The 16,293-nt window shown below is 44.7% G+C and overlaps 2 protein-coding genes across 3 annotated transcripts in view; one reads left to right on the forward strand and one right to left on the reverse strand.

Annotated features, from left to right (window-relative positions):
• Positions 1–783: 783 nt before the first annotated feature.
• Positions 784–15,510, reverse strand: znf148 (zinc finger protein 148). 2 transcript variants are annotated; one of them, XM_036139502.1, is made up of 8 exons: positions 15,348–15,510; positions 10,543–10,631; positions 9,350–9,722; positions 7,524–7,649; positions 7,300–7,423; positions 6,551–6,634; positions 6,335–6,453; positions 784–3,905 (listed from the first exon to the last, which is right to left on the reverse strand). In XM_036139502.1, exons 3-8 carry the CDS (start codon positions 9,704–9,706, stop codon positions 2,274–2,276), a joined length of 2,442 nt encoding a protein of 813 aa, XP_035995395.1. In that variant the 5' UTR covers positions 9,707–9,722; positions 10,543–10,631; positions 15,348–15,510; the 3' UTR covers positions 784–2,273. The 2 variants fall into 2 exon arrangements, with proteins under 2 accessions (XP_035995395.1, XP_012733681.2); XM_012878227.3 differs by lacking the exon at positions 15,348–15,510 and adding an exon at positions 12,232–12,319.
• LOC105923129 (dehydrogenase/reductase SDR family member on chromosome X) overlaps positions 14,161–16,293 on the forward strand; it is a 58,725-nt gene continuing 56,592 nt past the window's right edge. The window contains exon 1 of the mRNA XM_036139505.1: positions 14,161–14,893. The gene's annotated coding sequence lies outside the window, so the exon portion shown is untranslated. The remainder of the gene's footprint in view (positions 14,894–16,293) is intronic.

Below are 16,293 nucleotides of genomic sequence, written 5' to 3' on the forward strand. Positions count from 1 at the left end.
TTCAACAAACAACAAAACATGAAAGGCAAAATTAAATAAAGCTCTAAGTTCATCAGGATACAGCTGAAAAAACAAACAAAAAAAAAACTAAAAAAAAAAGTCGATAGCTTATGTTATTGTGACAATTGCGCGAGAGGAACATAGCACAGATTGAGTAAAAACGCCACCAAAAAAAAAAAAAAAAAGATTAGCAGGAATGAGTTAAATGAAGTGCTGAAAAGACGAAACAGAAAAGGCACAAAAGCAATAATTTACTAAACCATTCACCAACCTCCTCATCTCTGCTTGTGCTGCACAAACACGACGGCGTTAACGCAAATAAAACGGCTGCAGGCGACGTAACGCAAAAATATATATAAAATAAAAATACCTGCGACCTCTTAGGTGAGGCAAAGAGTGTCAAATGAACTCCCGGTTTTCATTAGGTCTGAGAAAGGTAGCTGTCGACTGTGACTGTTCATCCTACACTCCCTGTAGAAAGAATGTGCAAACGGAGCGCGACCCTAAAGTGACCCAAAGCCCAGTTTCAAAGCAAAATGAGAATTATCCTGCAGCCATTTTTCACGTGTGCAGCTCCACGAGGCCCAGATCGTTGAATAAAGTGAGACAAAAACTTGTTTTTAAATCAAACTTTTTAGCACAGACTAGCTTCCTTATAAGTCTTTTGGGGAAAATTTTGATTTTAAAAACCAGAATTTTTACATTTGGCCGTCAAACGCGCCAAATTGGGACTTAATGTTAAACAGGAAGTGAAGATGGCCAACTGCATACGGTCAGTCCTGCGTCGTTAGTTACACACATCCATCCATGCTTGGTGAGAATAAAGTGACTTCAACATAAAGAGTATTTTAAGAGCTAGCGTAGAATAAATGATTTTTTTGTTTTTACATAAGCATCAAGGGGAGGTAGGCAAAGAAAGAGGCGTACAAACCATCAGCCGTGATATTATGAACCCCCGACAGCTAAAACGAGAGAGAAACCATAAATCCTTACAGTAAAATACAGGTGCATCTCAGTAAATTAGAAAATGACCAAAAAAAAAAAAGTTAATTTTAATTAATCAGCTCCAAAAGAGAAGCTCTTTATGAATGTATTTAATGCTTTCATTTCTTTTAATTTAGGTGATTATGGGTTATAATCAGAATCTCATGCAAGACCAATGCAAAGGATTTTTAATACAGAGATGTCGTGGCCATGTTGTAAACTCTGGGGAAGACTGCTGACCTGACATCCTCCACAAGAAGAGTAAACCAACCATACTAACGGAAAGTTGAGTGGAAGGAAAAAATGTGATTAAAAAAACAAAAAAAGGTTTACAATGAGGCTTTGGAAAGATGGTAAAGAAAAGCCTGTCCAAGACTCGGGGTGGGGGTTAACACGCTGAAATATCCAGGACACGAATGCTACAAATGCCACTGTTGTGACCATATTTATTATTTTATTAATATTATATCATAGAACTGCTTCAGGTAAAATATAATTGGCTGATTGGTGTAGAGCGGGGGGCCAAAAAGTGTAGTGAGCAAGTGTCGGGTGCATGTACCGTACTTTCAAAAAAGGCTGAAATTCCTTCATTAAAAATCCTTTTTTTAAACCAGTTATACGTAATAATCCAGTAAATTTACGCGGTTTAATGAGCCATAATCATTGACACCAGTGAACTTTTCAGTGCAATTTCAAAGTACTGAGATGCTCCTGTATGTCACTTAACACCCAAACGGCACAAGACGTCCGCTTAGCCTCTTAACCCCCCCAGACATCCAGCAAAGCACCGAAAAAACAAAAAAAACAAAACAACAATCAATGGAGCTTAAAGATCTACTTTTCTGAAAGTCATAACTTAACTGGCTGACTGATGCATAAAAAAGTGGCAATATTGCATTAAGCAGCAAGAGTTGATTATTGTTCGAGCAAGGCAAACCGACACCCACGTTAAACGTAAACTCTCTGGCGGCGAAAAAAAACAAAAAAACAGGAGAATAATTACACTTTGGTCACTTAACCTCCTAGTGTACATTCCAGAAAACTGCTTCGATTCGGATAGAAATGCTTTACACAGTACGAGCTCATGAGTTACTGTTCATACGTCATGAGGGGCTCGAGTAGAACCCAAACAGAAAGGAAGATTTTTCAAACCACTTTAAACAAAAAAGAAAAGAAAACATGATTGCGTTGTGAATAGTTTTGGCAAAAAGAAGAAAAAAAAAAAAGACGAATGAAATAAAGTGCTGCTAAAACGAACAGATGAGTCCTCCTCTCCCCCGCGCTTCCCTTCAGCCGAACGACTCGCTGGTTGAAACGTCGGGGGACGAGTTCAACTGAACCCTGGCCTCAGTGACTCGGACTAAAGGGAACTCTGAGAAGTCGGCGCCGTGGCCCCGGACGCCCGCCTGTCCGTTGGCGGCGGCGACGGCGACGAACTGCGAGGACGGCGCCGATCTCGCCGCCTGGAAATGAGACTTGAAGTTCTGATCGAAGGGGCCGATCTGGAAAGTCTGCAGCATGCCCGGCGCCGAGTCGGCCTTCTTGGAGGGCGACACCTGCCCCAGGAAGTCCTCGTCGGCCGGCGACACGGCCGAGGGCGGCGTGGTCTCGTCGCCCGAGAAGGAAAACGAGTGCTGGGAGTCTCCCACCAGCAGCCCGAAGTGAGGCTTCTCCAGAGCGGACCTCAGCGGAGAGCTCATCCCTGATTTGAACCTGCTGGGGGAGGAGAACTGTTTCTCGTTGGAGAACAGCGGCTGTCCGGCGAGCGTGGCGTTTTCGGACACCAGGCTGAGGCTCTGGCTGGTCAGGTAGCTGTCGTTCTGGCTGGTCCGCTCCAGAGCCTGCTGGAGGAACTTAGAGTACTCCTGCAGGAGGCTGACCTTCTCCGCCGGCGGCGGGGCCTGGGCGCCCGAGGAGCCGACGCTCTCCACGGGGCTGCCGTCCGAGACGTCGGAGGAGTTTATGGATATGCTCGACGTCACCTCGGCGTCGGCCACGGTGAAGGAGATGTCGGACTGCCCGTTGGACTTGTTGGAGTAGTGCTCCAGCAGCGTCTGGAGCACCTCGTCGGGCAGCACGCTTTTCTCGTGCGTCGCCTTGATCTCGCCGCCGATGGGCTGGGGCTCCAGGATGGTGGCGGGCACGGTCTCGTCGATCGCCGTCGACACCGCGGTCGGCGCGACGGACGGCTGCGGGGCGACGCCGTAGTCCCGGCCGCTGTTGGCCATCGCGGCGTGGAGGTAGCGCTTCTTTTTCAGGAACTGCATGGCGTCGTCGTAGTTCGTGCTGCTGGCGGCCGGTTTGGCCGCCGCCCCCTGAAGGGTCTCGACCGCTTCCAGGTCGGCGTTGGCCGCCGCGTCCAGAAGGCCCTGCTTGTCCACGATCTCGAAGGTGTACTGGGCGACCTTGTCGGGCTCCTCGTAGGAGGACAGGGAGGAAGACAGGCAGGGCGGCGTTTGCTCGCTGGGCTCTTTAAGGCTCCTCTTGGCGACTTTCTTCAGGACGATCTTTGGCGGCGTCGCGTCCTCCGACGACGCGTCTCCGTCTTCTTCGTGCTGGCTGGCCGTCTCCTCGGGAAGCTCCACCGAGTAGTCGGGGATCACGTACTCGTGTTTCACCTTGGACGACACGGCGAACAAGCACGGCGTTTCCATCTTGTCCCGGCTCTGGCCCTCCTTCTCTTCGCCGTCGTCCGCGGCGAACGCCTCCGTCAGGACGGCGCCGCAGGAGCCGGCGCTCTTCTCCGCGCACTTCTGCCGCTTCTTCTTGGGCAGGCAGCACTCTTTGGGAAGGAAGGGAGAGCCCGAGGAATCGGCGTCGCACAAAGGCCCCGCTTTGCCAGCGGCCTTGTTCGCCTTCCTCTCTCTGTTTTCGTGACACATTCGCCTGTGCTTCAAAACCCGGTCCGTTCTGGAGAAGTACTGTGGACGGAAAAAAAACATGAATTTGAACTCTTTTTTTTGCAGTCCAAAAAAATGCTTTATAAATATGCCAAACTGTGCCAGTCAAACATTTTAGAGAAGAATAAAATGAGGACTAACTGATGTTTTAATAAAAAGCATGTGTTGTTTCAATCAGGAAGATTAATTATCCACGTAACAATAAACCTTTTCATATTATAATCAGATGTGAAATCAAATGTCAAATCCAAGACACATCTAAGCTAAATTTCAATAGTAGGTTTTTAAAATAATAATTCAAATTAATGTCCTTATAATAATAAAAAATTCTATTGAATGTCAACATAGGAGTGAAGGGGCTTGTAAGCCCCAGCAGTGCATTATGGGTTGTATCAGCAGTGGAAGGAAGCGCTGTATCCTGATTGGCCACCTCTAGTAGAGGTTTGGATTTATCCTGGGGGCCAAAGTTTAACGCCTGTGAGTTAAAACCAATCAGATAAACAGCTTTACCAAAACTGCTCAACATCCTCACACCTTTTCCACATTTTATCAAATTACTACCACAGACTTTGTCTTAGCTTTTATGCGACAGACCAACTGAAAGTAGCCGTTAATTGTGAAGAGGAAGGAAAAGGATGCAGGATTCTATTCTCCCCCCCCCCCCATAATAAAAATCTGAAAAGTGCGGCATTCATTGTATCCAGCCCTGTTTATATTGAAACCAGTAAAAACTGACAAAAGAAAGTCACTGTTGTTGAAAAAAAAACAAAAAAAAAAACATAAAACATCATATTGAAGGGAACACAGCAAACATGTGGAAGAACGTGTTTTGGGCTGAAAAGGCAAACATTTTACTATTTTCTACATGCAAAATGTTGTGTGGTGGGAAAAATTCATGCTCCACACCCCATGGTGAAACATAGTGGTGATGATATTCATGCTAATGTGATAGTTATCCTGGGTAAGACAGAGACAGGGAACCTGGACGGAAAGATGGATGGTGCTGAAAACTGGGAAATACTGGTGGATAAAAAAAACAAAAAACAAAAAAAAAAAAACAGTCAACCAAAGATAATGGTCAGATGGTCATAGTAACATGACAAAAATGGGGGAAAAGTGCCTGGGAGTATAAACAGGATAGTGGGAAAGCTAACTGAACTATAGCGCAGAGTTTAGCTACAGCAGCTGGATGTGAATTTGACTGACAGATGCCAGTCGGTCAGGCCTTGTATGTTGTTGGGTTGATTCAAAAACAACTAATTGATTATTTGGCCTATTTGTACTGTAGCACAAAATCAACTCACTGCAGTGAAAACAATGTTGATGTCACTAAAATTTGATTTTCCCCAAACATATCATGATAAACCTGTGCAACATCACCACATCACTGATTTACCAATAACTTGGTAAGACTGAAGAAAATCCGATCAAGAGCAATTTCCTGCTTTTTTTGGCTAAGATTTTCTATAACGTAGAAAAGATGCCTGGATCAACGTGTGCTTCTGTGCGTGTTTGTCTCTCTTGTTGTGTCTCTGCTCTGTCTTCTCTAACCCCCAGTCGGTCGAGGCAGATGACCGTTCATACTGAGCCTGGTTCTCCTGGAGGTTTTTCCTTCCTGTTAATGGGGAGTTTTTCTCTCCACTGTCACTTCATGCTTGCTCAGTATGAGGGATTGCTGCAAAGCCATCAGCAATGCAGACGACTCTCCCTGTAGCTCTACGCTCTTTCAGGAGGAGTGAATGCTAGACTTGATGCAATCTGCTAGGTTTTCTTAAGATAGGGGACTTTTTAACCATTTGAAAGTGCCTTAAGATGACATGTATCATGAATTGGCGTTATATAAATAATATTGAATTAAATTGAAAATCTTGAGGATTTTTCAAACCTACTATATATAGACTTGCCAAACCTGTACTGGATTACTCACCAATAAATACAGTTACAGTTATAAAATCATCAGGTAATACCAATTTTTAATAGAATATTAAATAAAATAGTTTGTATGGCGTCTAACCCAGACCAAGTTTAAGAGCAACAGGTCCAGTTTTAAAACACCAATCTAAGCGGGTCTAGAGGCCAGAAGCGAAACCAAACGACCCGATTTTAATTTCTGAATGACCCTGTGTTCATTTGGCCGTTCTATCGGCAACTCAAATGCCTAAATAATAAATAAGTTGGACAAAAGTTTAAATTTGGGCAAATTAAAGATCAAGGATATTATTTCAATATATATATAAAGAATTGAATAAGAAATTCAAATACTTATCTTTGAGATAATGGAATAAAGGAGTCTGCAAACCCAAAAGACTTTCTTATTTCATCCAAAATTATGAAACAAAAATATGTAAAAAGACCCACAGGAACCCTGATAAGAACTAAACTCCAGCTTTGATGATCTAGTTTTGATCCTGAATATAAAACTTTGCTCTTTTGTTTTAATTGCATCGTACCTGGTGACAGTAGTCACACTGGTAGGGCTTCTCTCCACTGTGAGTTCTCTTATGTCTCTCCATGTGATACTTCTGGATAAACCTCATCCCGCACTCATCGCAGCGAAAAGGCTTCTCACCTGAGGGAAAACACACACACACACAAACAAAAAAGATGACGACCAAAATGAGAAAATAATCCCCATCCGTGTCTATTCCAATAACCCCGCCGCTCACCGGTGTGGATCTTCTCGTGTCTCTGCAGGAGATACTTCTGAATGAAGCGCATGTCACACTGGCTGCACTGAAAGGGCTTCTCGCCTACAGATTTAAGGACAACAATGGAAACACCATGAATGACGCAGACTTCAAACTTTATGTGACATCTATCCATCTTTATGTGGATTTGCCATTCTCTATGCTTTAAAAATCACAGAGAGCTGCTTAGTTTTGAGTTTAACTGATTTTACTCATTTTTTCCCTGAAGGTTTGGTGGCATTCCTGGCCTTTATTCATTAGTAGCTGAACCGCGTGCCACTGGTTTCACCGCTGTTCAGTCTTAGTTGTCCGTTTTAGACAGAGAACGCCGCAGCGGAGGACAAGACCGACATGTAATGCGATGATAAATTATCACAGGTCATAAAGGGAGGCAACGACTTCGCTCGTTATTTCTGAAGCCTCAGTTCACGCAGGATCTGCTCCGCTGTCTGATTAAAGTACACGCAGGACAGACTAGACGTTCGACCTTAGAAAGGACATGGTCGTAAACGTGAGGCTGCCGTAAAAGACAAAAAAAAAAAAAGAAGAAACTTAGCTAAACTGCTAACCAGTCACAAAAAAAAACAAAATGCCAGAACAAGCTGCTTCGTGGCAGCTGCTGCTATCATATCAGAAGTTAGTAACAATTTTCAGGAATAAGATGGATATAAAAAAACAACAAAAACACATGACATTTCAGAGAAAGATTAATTGGCAGTCATTTGTACCCGTGTGAATGAAGACATGTCTCTGCAGGTGGTAGTTCGTTCTGAACGCAGCATTGCAGTGGACACAGACGTGACACTTTGGGTTGGGTACGGCCACAGAGCCGTCGTCATTCATGCCGAGGATCTGAAACGGCAGCGAGGAGAAGACGGGGACGTTCTTTTCATCTATGCGGTCCAAGCTAAAAGACAAGAAAACGGATCGCTGCCATAAACGGAATGCGTACCTTTGCGGGCGAGCGCTGCTTCCTCTTCTTTTTCTTGGGGTACACGGCCAGGTCCTTAATTGCCTTTTTGTCCTTCTTCAGATGGGCCGCGGGGTCAGACAGCTTCAGCTCCTGCTTGATGCTCAGCTGTGAAAGCAGGGACCATTGGTAGTCAGGACATTTAATATGGCAGATGACCTACTTTATGAGATGGCGGGCGAGCTGCCGGCTTATACAGGTCTGGCAGGTGGAAGTGGGCAAAACGAGGAGGAGGACACCTCGGTATGAGGATGCCTCGGGCCCCTGTCTGCGGTCTAGAGGGCGACCTGGAGTCATGCTGAGAAACGACACCACGGCTGGCCTCCCAGGATATCTGCATATTCTCTGAGCGGCTGAATACGTGTCACAAGTCGGCGAAGGGCTCGTGTCGGTTTCTGAGCCTCTGCAGAATATTTTAGATTTTTGTTATCTTCTGAGATTCCAGGGCAGCAGATAAAAGGGAGAGCTTTAAGAGGTCAAACGACATTCTCAAGTCGTTCATATTCACCACAGCAGGTTTGACCTCCTGTTTCCTTCCATCGGAGTAAAGCACATTAAGTGAAAGAAGAACTTCATTTCCCAGAGCCCTCTGTTTTACACCGGCTGTCTTTTGTGCTCGTTTCCACTGTGGAGTCCAAAGCCAGGCTGCTTAGACACTGAAATCCTCCGACAAGTGGAAACGGAAGCAATACCTGTGTTGGTAAAAACGACTGCGTACGAAACCGCTCATTACAGGATTGATCTCAGATTATTTCGAGCCAGCTGTGGTTTAAAAGATAAGAGAGTGAACTCTAAATGTTGTGGAAGAGTGTAGCTATGAAGGATTTTCCATGAAGCGTCATGTTGTTCAAGCAAGTGGGGGGTGCTAAAGAGGAAATAAAGGCTCCCCGCTGCAGAAATAATCAGCAGTAAAACTCTAACCGTTGGTTCTGTCACAATTATCACATAGCAAAGGTAATGGATGGCGTAAAGGTGTCAAATTTGTACAGAAATCTGCTTGTTTTTAAAGCCAAGTAGAGTATAGCGTAGTAGGGCTGGACGATAATTCAATAACAATATATATATTGATCTATAGACGTATATTGATAATAGAAAAAAAACAGGGTCAGTAAAATGTTCAAAAGAATAAAAGTTTTTCTTCGTTTTGCATTCTAGGCATTTAGGTCAATACTACAGTCATTAATCCTCCCAACCAATCACAAGCGCCGACCCAGGAACGATGCATCATCAAGCTCCGCCCCCTTCAAAGAGCTCAGAGAGCACATGTGCCTTTTTCTTTTTTTTACAAACTTGCAGTTTTAGTAAAAAGTTGGTTGAATAAAGGGTTGAGTTTGAAATCAGCGTTTGTGTCTATCTATAAATAGGTCCCTGGTTGTATTATCGTCCATTTATCGTTACCATGGTAAACAGCTCAATATATCGCGATATTGATTATAGGCCGCATTGCCCAGCCCTAACTAATATTATCGCAGATCTCAACTTTTCCTAATATCGTGCAGCCCTAGTTTAAATACTGAGTTTGCAAACTAAAATACTACAAAACCTTTTGTGTATAACTTAGTTATGAGCATATGAACTGTGAAAGAGTTTGTACTAGGAGGCAATTGAAGAAAAATTTGGAAATATTCAACCAAGAAGGAATGTTTAACACCCCCCTCATCCCTAAAACTCCACCCTTTTGGGGTAACGCTGTGGTTCCTGCAGTGTACAGGCAACTTCACTTTGACCTGTCAGGACTTTGATTACTGCACCGACAGGATCTCAAAAGAGGATCTCCACACACAGACCCACTGAAAAAGCGAACTCACGGGCATATGAAGCGAGTAGGGAAACTTATTGGTGAGTTTTAGGGGGAAATGCACTCCAACGTCGCCGCCTCCTCCTTCCTCTTCTAATCCGTCTGCCCCGTTCTTCGTCACTTCCTCCTGCATCATCAGCTGCTGCGGAGGGACCAGGTCGTGAGTGACCAGCGAGCTCCCGGTCAAGTCCTCGTCGTCTTCGTCGTCGTCGTCGTCCTCGGCGAGCAGGGGCTGGTTCGCCAGCGATCGCTCCCCGAGGGTCATCACCACCAGTCCTCCGGCGCCCAGGCAGATCCTGCCCCCCGCGTCGATTCCTCCGCTGCTGCACTTCAGCAGCATCCCGTCCAACTTGTCCTCAGTGTTCATCTTACATCGAGTACGCCTAAAGTGTGCAAAAATGAGCAATTAGTCATATTGTTACGATTATATTACATTTAAATGCAAAGTGATGGCACATGATCCTGTACTTGATTATTCATTGTATTTTATGGAGGCCCTTTTTATTGCATTTGATATTTTTAGCACATGTAGTCCAAGACAATTTCCCCTTATGGGGGCAATAAAGTATAATCTGTCTGTAGTGGAGATACAACAGACAGGTAGCTGCTCGGGAATGATGCGTGTTGCTCTAATTTCAAATATTTCCAATAGTTGTTATGATCGCACGGAGTTGGATACCTAACGTCAACAATGTCTTGTTTCCAGGAAAAGTGTCAACTTTTGTAACCAGGTCAGCTATTCCTTCTCTAATCACATCTTAAAAACTGATAAATCTACGGTGCAGGCGTCTGAAAAGCACCACAGGCAGCTTTAAAAGAAGAGAGTTTACCAACTTGATATGCAGAAACACAACGATGGCTGGTTGGTTAAGATAGCAAACATACTTTAGCTACAATACATCGGATCAAATGCAGCAAAATACCGATCGATATATAAATGGGTTGACGTTGCTAAAAGACTGACAAGGACACATCTGACTGAGCAGCTTGCGTTTCAACACAAGGTCTCATGTAAAGGATGACAGTTAGCCGTTAGCATCGGCTTGTGTTCAGCCTCGGCCAAGCTAGCTAGCGTAGCATTTGTCAACGTTTATTAATTGTTTTATGTTACTGGATCACAGGAAATTAAACACGGGCCCGGGAGGACATTTCTGCCGAGACGACGAGAAAGCCCCCGACAGCCGTCAATGTAAACAGACTCACTGTGTCACTCGGCTAAAACGGCCTGAGACCCCCGGTTAGCCGACTAGCTCGCCGCGCTCATCAATCCGCTACATTGCGTCGGTCTCGACCTGCGGCGGAAACAGGAAGAGAGGGCGACGGTCACTTCAGAATAAAAGCACCTTCACCGCCGTCTCCTGGGAGTTGCAGACGTTTCTTATTTTAAAAGTCGACGTGCTTTTAACATTTGGACACCTGAGAGATTTGGTCCAAACTATAGGCTTTTAGACACCTGAATGAGATCTGAAAAAAAAGTTTAAAAAATAAATGTTTGATCAGTTGTAAACCTCTTTTAGGGATCTGTCGGGAGAAAGAAAAATAAATATTTTGAAGAGAAACTGATCATTTGTAATGTGGGGGAAAGCTTAAGTTTAGACAAAAAATCTCTTTAAAATCGTTATAAAATCACTGGTTGCTAAGTGCAGATTCCTAAAAGCTCCCCAAATACCGCAGTGTTTGTAATGGATGTGAAATATGTAATTAAGCCTAATACAGGCCTGAGATAACTTGTAAAGCCTTAAAAAAAACCTTCTCTCACATATCTTACCTTATAGCAAAGAAACTAACAAGGACTCTAAGAATACAGACAATATATTAAAAACCGAAGCGTCAGACTATGTCAGCTAAAAGGAGGTAATGTGTACAGTGGGAACTGAATGGAGAAATACTTATCTTTACACCATAAATGCTAACAAAATAATTAATAGGACACTTTCATTACAAATAAACCAATTCAGCTGGCTAAAAAGAGTCTGGCTTCTGTGTTTGTCCTTATTTATAGCATCTTTGGTTAAGCTCATGTTATTGTGCAAAATATCCAAAGTGGAGATTTGTTTGAATTGTGAGTTTATTTTATTGAGTGCTTCTTTTTGGTACACAAGATAGTTTTGACATGTGCATACAATTATATATTACAAGTGACCCATGGAGGTTTTCAAAAGAATACGATGATAGTAAAATGTTGAGTTAATACGGAGCTTTAAGAAATAAATAGGGGGGGGAAAAAACATACATTGACCACAGCAGTCTAGAAATACAATGGCATACATATAATTAACACACAAGGTTCCTGCACATGTTTTATGTATTTTATTTATGTATGTTTGTTTGTTTGTTTGTTTCTGTACGGATGGATGGATGTGCAGAAATGGATGAATGGTAAAAGCCGAGAACATGACATAAAGATTTGTCTAATTAGTCCAAAGTTGTCACAGCGCACGCATTCTACCGGATATTTCCACTTTAATAAATGCTGTTGATAAGATCGACGTGAAATCGCACCGAGACGCGTCTTTTAATCTGAACGACGTCACAGGAAGACGCGCCTTTGCGTTGAACGGCTTGACAACATCTTCTCTCTGGCCCGTCTGAGGCTAGGCAACTAGCCTCTAGCACCGCAAGCGGTCTATACATTTTAAAGCCTAACTTCAAAATAATTGTCCTAATGCCAATAGCGCCCTCGCCTCGCACGTGTGCTATTTCTTATAGAGTCCAGCTGTCGGTGTGCGACACATTGGTTGAATCCTCTGCCTAAAAACTAATGAGCAGAGCTGGGCATCTCCACCGCTCTGCTTAGCTCGCCACTACGACAGACGACCAGCAGGCTTTCTCTAAATGCCAAAGGGCTCCTAAACGACACGCCGGCTTTAGATGAGCGGTGTTTCTATTTACCTGTGCGCGTTAAGGCCGTTTATTTGTCATCGCTGCAGGGCGCAACTCCAATGGGCTGCGCGGAATAATAGTTAACGCCATCCAGTTTGATACAAGATATGGGATGTGTTTGTCGCCATCTAGTGGAGGGTGATGGTTGGTGCACTCATTATGCCGCTTTCTGATCTGCCCAGATGTTTTAATTACGTAGACGGGATCACTGATCCGTTATTTCGAGTCTCTGGTGGCAGTGTTGTTTTAGCCCAAACATGAAATTAAGAAGAAAAAACAATAACAAAAGGACAGATCTCTCTTTGTAGGAATATTGGAATATAAAACACCTTAACACGTGTAGTGTTTGAATATAATTTGTGTTCCGCTGATTAAATTCCCAGCGCTGTTGCCATGCAGAAAGAAGGTCCTGGGTTTGAGTCCTACCCTTGCCCTGGGTCTTGGAGTTTGCATGTTCTCCCTGTGCATGCGTGGGATCTCACCGGGTACTCCGGCTTCCTCCCACAGTCCAAAAAACATGACTTGTTAATTGGCCTCTCTAAATTCTCCTTTGCTGTGAGTGTGTACGTGAGAATGGTTGTTTGTCTCTGCTGCCCTGCGATAGACTGGTGACCTGTACATGGTGTACTCCGCCTCTCACCCATTGACAGCTGGAGATAGGCACCAGCACCCCTCGCGACCCCATGAGGGATAGGCGTGTTAGAAGATGGATGGATGATTAAATTCCTTTAAAAGCAAATATCCGTGTGTGTGTGTAGGCTGTAAAGTTCTTAAAAGGTAAGTTTAATGCTTTCATGTTTTCTCCATCTGAATGCAGGACATTTCTGCCTAAATCAAAGCTGGAAACATTCCATGTAAATTTAATTTTGTTTTTGCCTCACTTCTCAAATCTTTTTAAACCTCAAGCAGGATTGCCCTACATTCAAGTCCACCACCTCCCCAAAAACATCCCCACAGCATGATGCTGCCATCACCATGTTACAGTGGAGGCTTTGGGTATGGTGTTGTCTTTTTTCCATATACGTTTTGCATGTAAACCAAAATGGTTTAATTCTGATTTTAAAGCCCCTTCTTGCACATGTTACCTGTGGATTGTTACAAGCTGCAAATGATGCTTCTTGTGCATTTCTTTCAAAAACAGCGTTGTTTTCTTCGCACTTTTCCATCAAAGCCAAATTTGGGGAGTGCGCATCAAGCGCGATGCTGTTTGTTCACAAACTCCAAAGCCTCCGTAGAAATGCAGCATTCCGATTAAATCAGAGGAGCATTCTATTTAGAAAATTGTTGACATCTCAGGGCAATGGGATGCACAAGATTGTATTTAGGGGTGTTGGAATAACACCCCTAATAAAAATGCATACCACACTTTGAGGTTTTTACCTTTAAAAACGTTTTCCTGCATTAAACAATTAACGTAAGAAAAATTCAAGCAACACTGACATGTCTGAAAGGCATGCTGTCGGTGTAGTGCATTATATAGTTGGATTTTGGTCACATGAGGTTCTTTTAAATCTCTTATCAATAAAACCTGACATTGTTTGACTTATTTTCTTCCAAAGCTTGAGTATTTTCTTGACTTTTGCTGAATTATGGGACCAAAACAGGTTTAGGCAATTCAATAATCCGTGTGCATAGAGACTCAAAACATCTCGAGGTCCAATAGGGGGGCCTTCGAAGCCTAACGGTTACCTCATCCATGCCATTCCCAATTAGTTTCCTGGAAACGCGTTGCTATAATCGCGTAACAAATCAATAATAAGAATACTCGAGAAAAAAAAAAGCACTCAAGTGTAAAGTGTTTGAATTTCATAAGCACTCGTCTAATTCTCCTTGGGTTGACACCTTAACTCAAAGAGCCGATGTGGAGGGTAGAGTGATCAAATGATACCCTGTCACGCCAGCCAGCTCTCTCACACACAAAACACGCGCAGACGGCGCTGTGAGGAATACTAATCAACCTGTTTGCCGTCAAGTGCAGCAGGCAGCTCGGTGCGCAACTTAGGACTTTTCCATTCAGCACGCACTGACAGCTCTCCCGCCAGCGTCTCGCGAACAAAATGGGAATTTCACCGTATACCACCGCGGCGCCTTTCTCTTTTGACTGAACCGTGAGTGGGGCCGTTCCCACTTCAGTCTCCTTGGATCGTTTGGTGTGATGTGAGACAAGGCGCCGGAAAGATTGGATCTGGGAAGAGACAGCTCACTACTCCACCACCTCTAGCGAGGGAAGCCCCCCACGCGTTGCGCGCCTGGATCATCGGGGGTTTATATATATATATATATTTCTATACACGTTCTCGCACCCGGTTGCGCGCGCGCGCGCGCGGTGCACTTACACGTGTGCGTTCAAAAAGCCCTCGGACTCCGTCCTCAACAGTTGCCACCAGAAAGAGGGAGAGAGAGGGAGACGGCAGACTGAGGACCGGACGGACGCCGCTCTGCCCGGCTCTGCTCCTGACATGCAGTCGCTCATTTCTCCGGTGACCAAAGCCATCCTAGTTGCGCTCTTCATCTTCGCCATCCTGCTGATTCTCTATGTGATCCTGTGGTACATCTGTAGGGACGTGGACTGCGACCACGGAATTTGAGGATTCCGTTAAAGCGGGGGAAATAACGGGAAAACCCCCCCAATGGGGCGCACAGAGAAACCCAAAGAGTCCTGTCTCATCCCGTAAGTGCTGTCCTGTCCTATTTGTGTATGTTTGTATGTATTCATTACTTAAACCGTGCGTAATTTTTGTCTGTCTATACATATTTGTGTGTGTGTGTGCCTGTGTTAACGTGCACACGCGCATTCCTCTCGCGCGTAATGTGAAAAGGTGATAAACCGGCGTGCGCCCGGTGATTCCCGCCCCGCTTAACTTGACAGCAGGCGTCCATCACCGACGCCTTGTGCGTTAGGACACGCTGTTAAAACGGACAAGGAAAAAAATTAAATCAAAGGTGATACAATGTCACGAAGGGGGAGGCATTTGTGTGTGTGTGGGCTCACAATTCAGAGAAGTACGCGGAGAGCGCCAGTGACATTGCGGTAAAAGACGTTCACGTCCCTTAAGGTCAAGAAGAACAGTGTTTACCTCGTGTTCCTAACACCCACCCACCCCTCCAGCTTGGTTTATACATACCCGCAGCGTTAGTTCGCGTTCAGCTCATCTCGGTCTCTGAGGACGTCTGCACCCTGGCATCGCACGTCCGGCGAGATAACGGGATTATCTCCCTCCCCGGTTCCATGTGCGTCTCCTTCCTAATCTGTGTTGTGCCATGTTTTGCGCCCTTATCGCGAATGCTCCGCTAATGCCCGTTTTATTTTTACGCATAGCGCAGATTCATTCCCACTTGGCGTCTGTGAGCTGGTTTCGGTTCACCGTGTCCAGTCGTTCACTTTGGAAACCCGCACCTGCACACGCAAACAAGCGCACTGCACCGATCAAAGGGTTTCTCTGTTACCCCCAAAAATACGGCAGCTGTGTCACATAACCCAAAATTTTATAAAAGTGACATGGATGGCAGGTTTCTCTTTTTTTTCCCTGCTGTTGTCATTAGAAAACCCAACTAATTTTACTCATCCCTAAGTACGGATTGCAAGGACAAATCAAGGGCATTCTCTCTTTTAAAAACATTAATTCAAGCATTCATGTCAGAATGTATCTGAGAATATGAATCCTTGGGGTATACATTGGTTATTTGGGGTATTTGTGGGGGGGGGGGGGGGGGGCAATCCCATGTGAAACGTATATTTGACTGGTAATTACTGAGTTATAATGACTGGCTGCAGCTCACTGTACTTAACCTGCTTTCATTTTTTTCATGTTAATGCCACAAACCCATGAGAGGATTGCAACAGCCAGGCATCTTTCTGTGCCCAGGGGAGTGGGGGGGGGGGGGGGGGGGGGGGGGTTCTTGGCTTGAACATTTTAAAGATGTCTTATTTTGGAGTGCTTTCCATTCTGTGCTGGTTGCAGCCGCTGGAAAGAGATCCTGCAGTCTCTCCGTAAAACGTTAGAAGGACTCGCCTGCGGTGACAAGGAGAAGCGAGTCCGGTTGGGCCACTACAGTATTTCTGCCACACTT

This window comes from Fundulus heteroclitus, chromosome 7, assembly GCF_011125445.2.
Source record: "Fundulus heteroclitus isolate FHET01 chromosome 7, MU-UCD_Fhet_4.1, whole genome shotgun sequence".
Classification (NCBI taxonomy): Eukaryota; Metazoa; Chordata; class Actinopteri; order Cyprinodontiformes; family Fundulidae; genus Fundulus; species Fundulus heteroclitus.

Excerpts from the sequence above, each read along its gene's own strand:
- znf148 (XM_036139502.1), bottom strand. The coding sequence starts at position 9,706 with ATGAACACTGAGGACAAGTTGGACGGGATGCTGCTGAAGTGCAGCAGC. Across the intron at positions 7,424-7,523 it reads AGCAGCGCTCGCCCGCAAAG|ATCCTCGGCATGAATGACGA; the intron begins GTACGCATTCCG and ends CTGCCGTTTCAG. Across the intron at positions 6,454-6,550 it reads ACACGAGAAGATCCACACCG|GTGAGAAGCCTTTTCGCTGC; the intron begins GTGAGCGGCGGG and ends GTTTTCCCTCAG.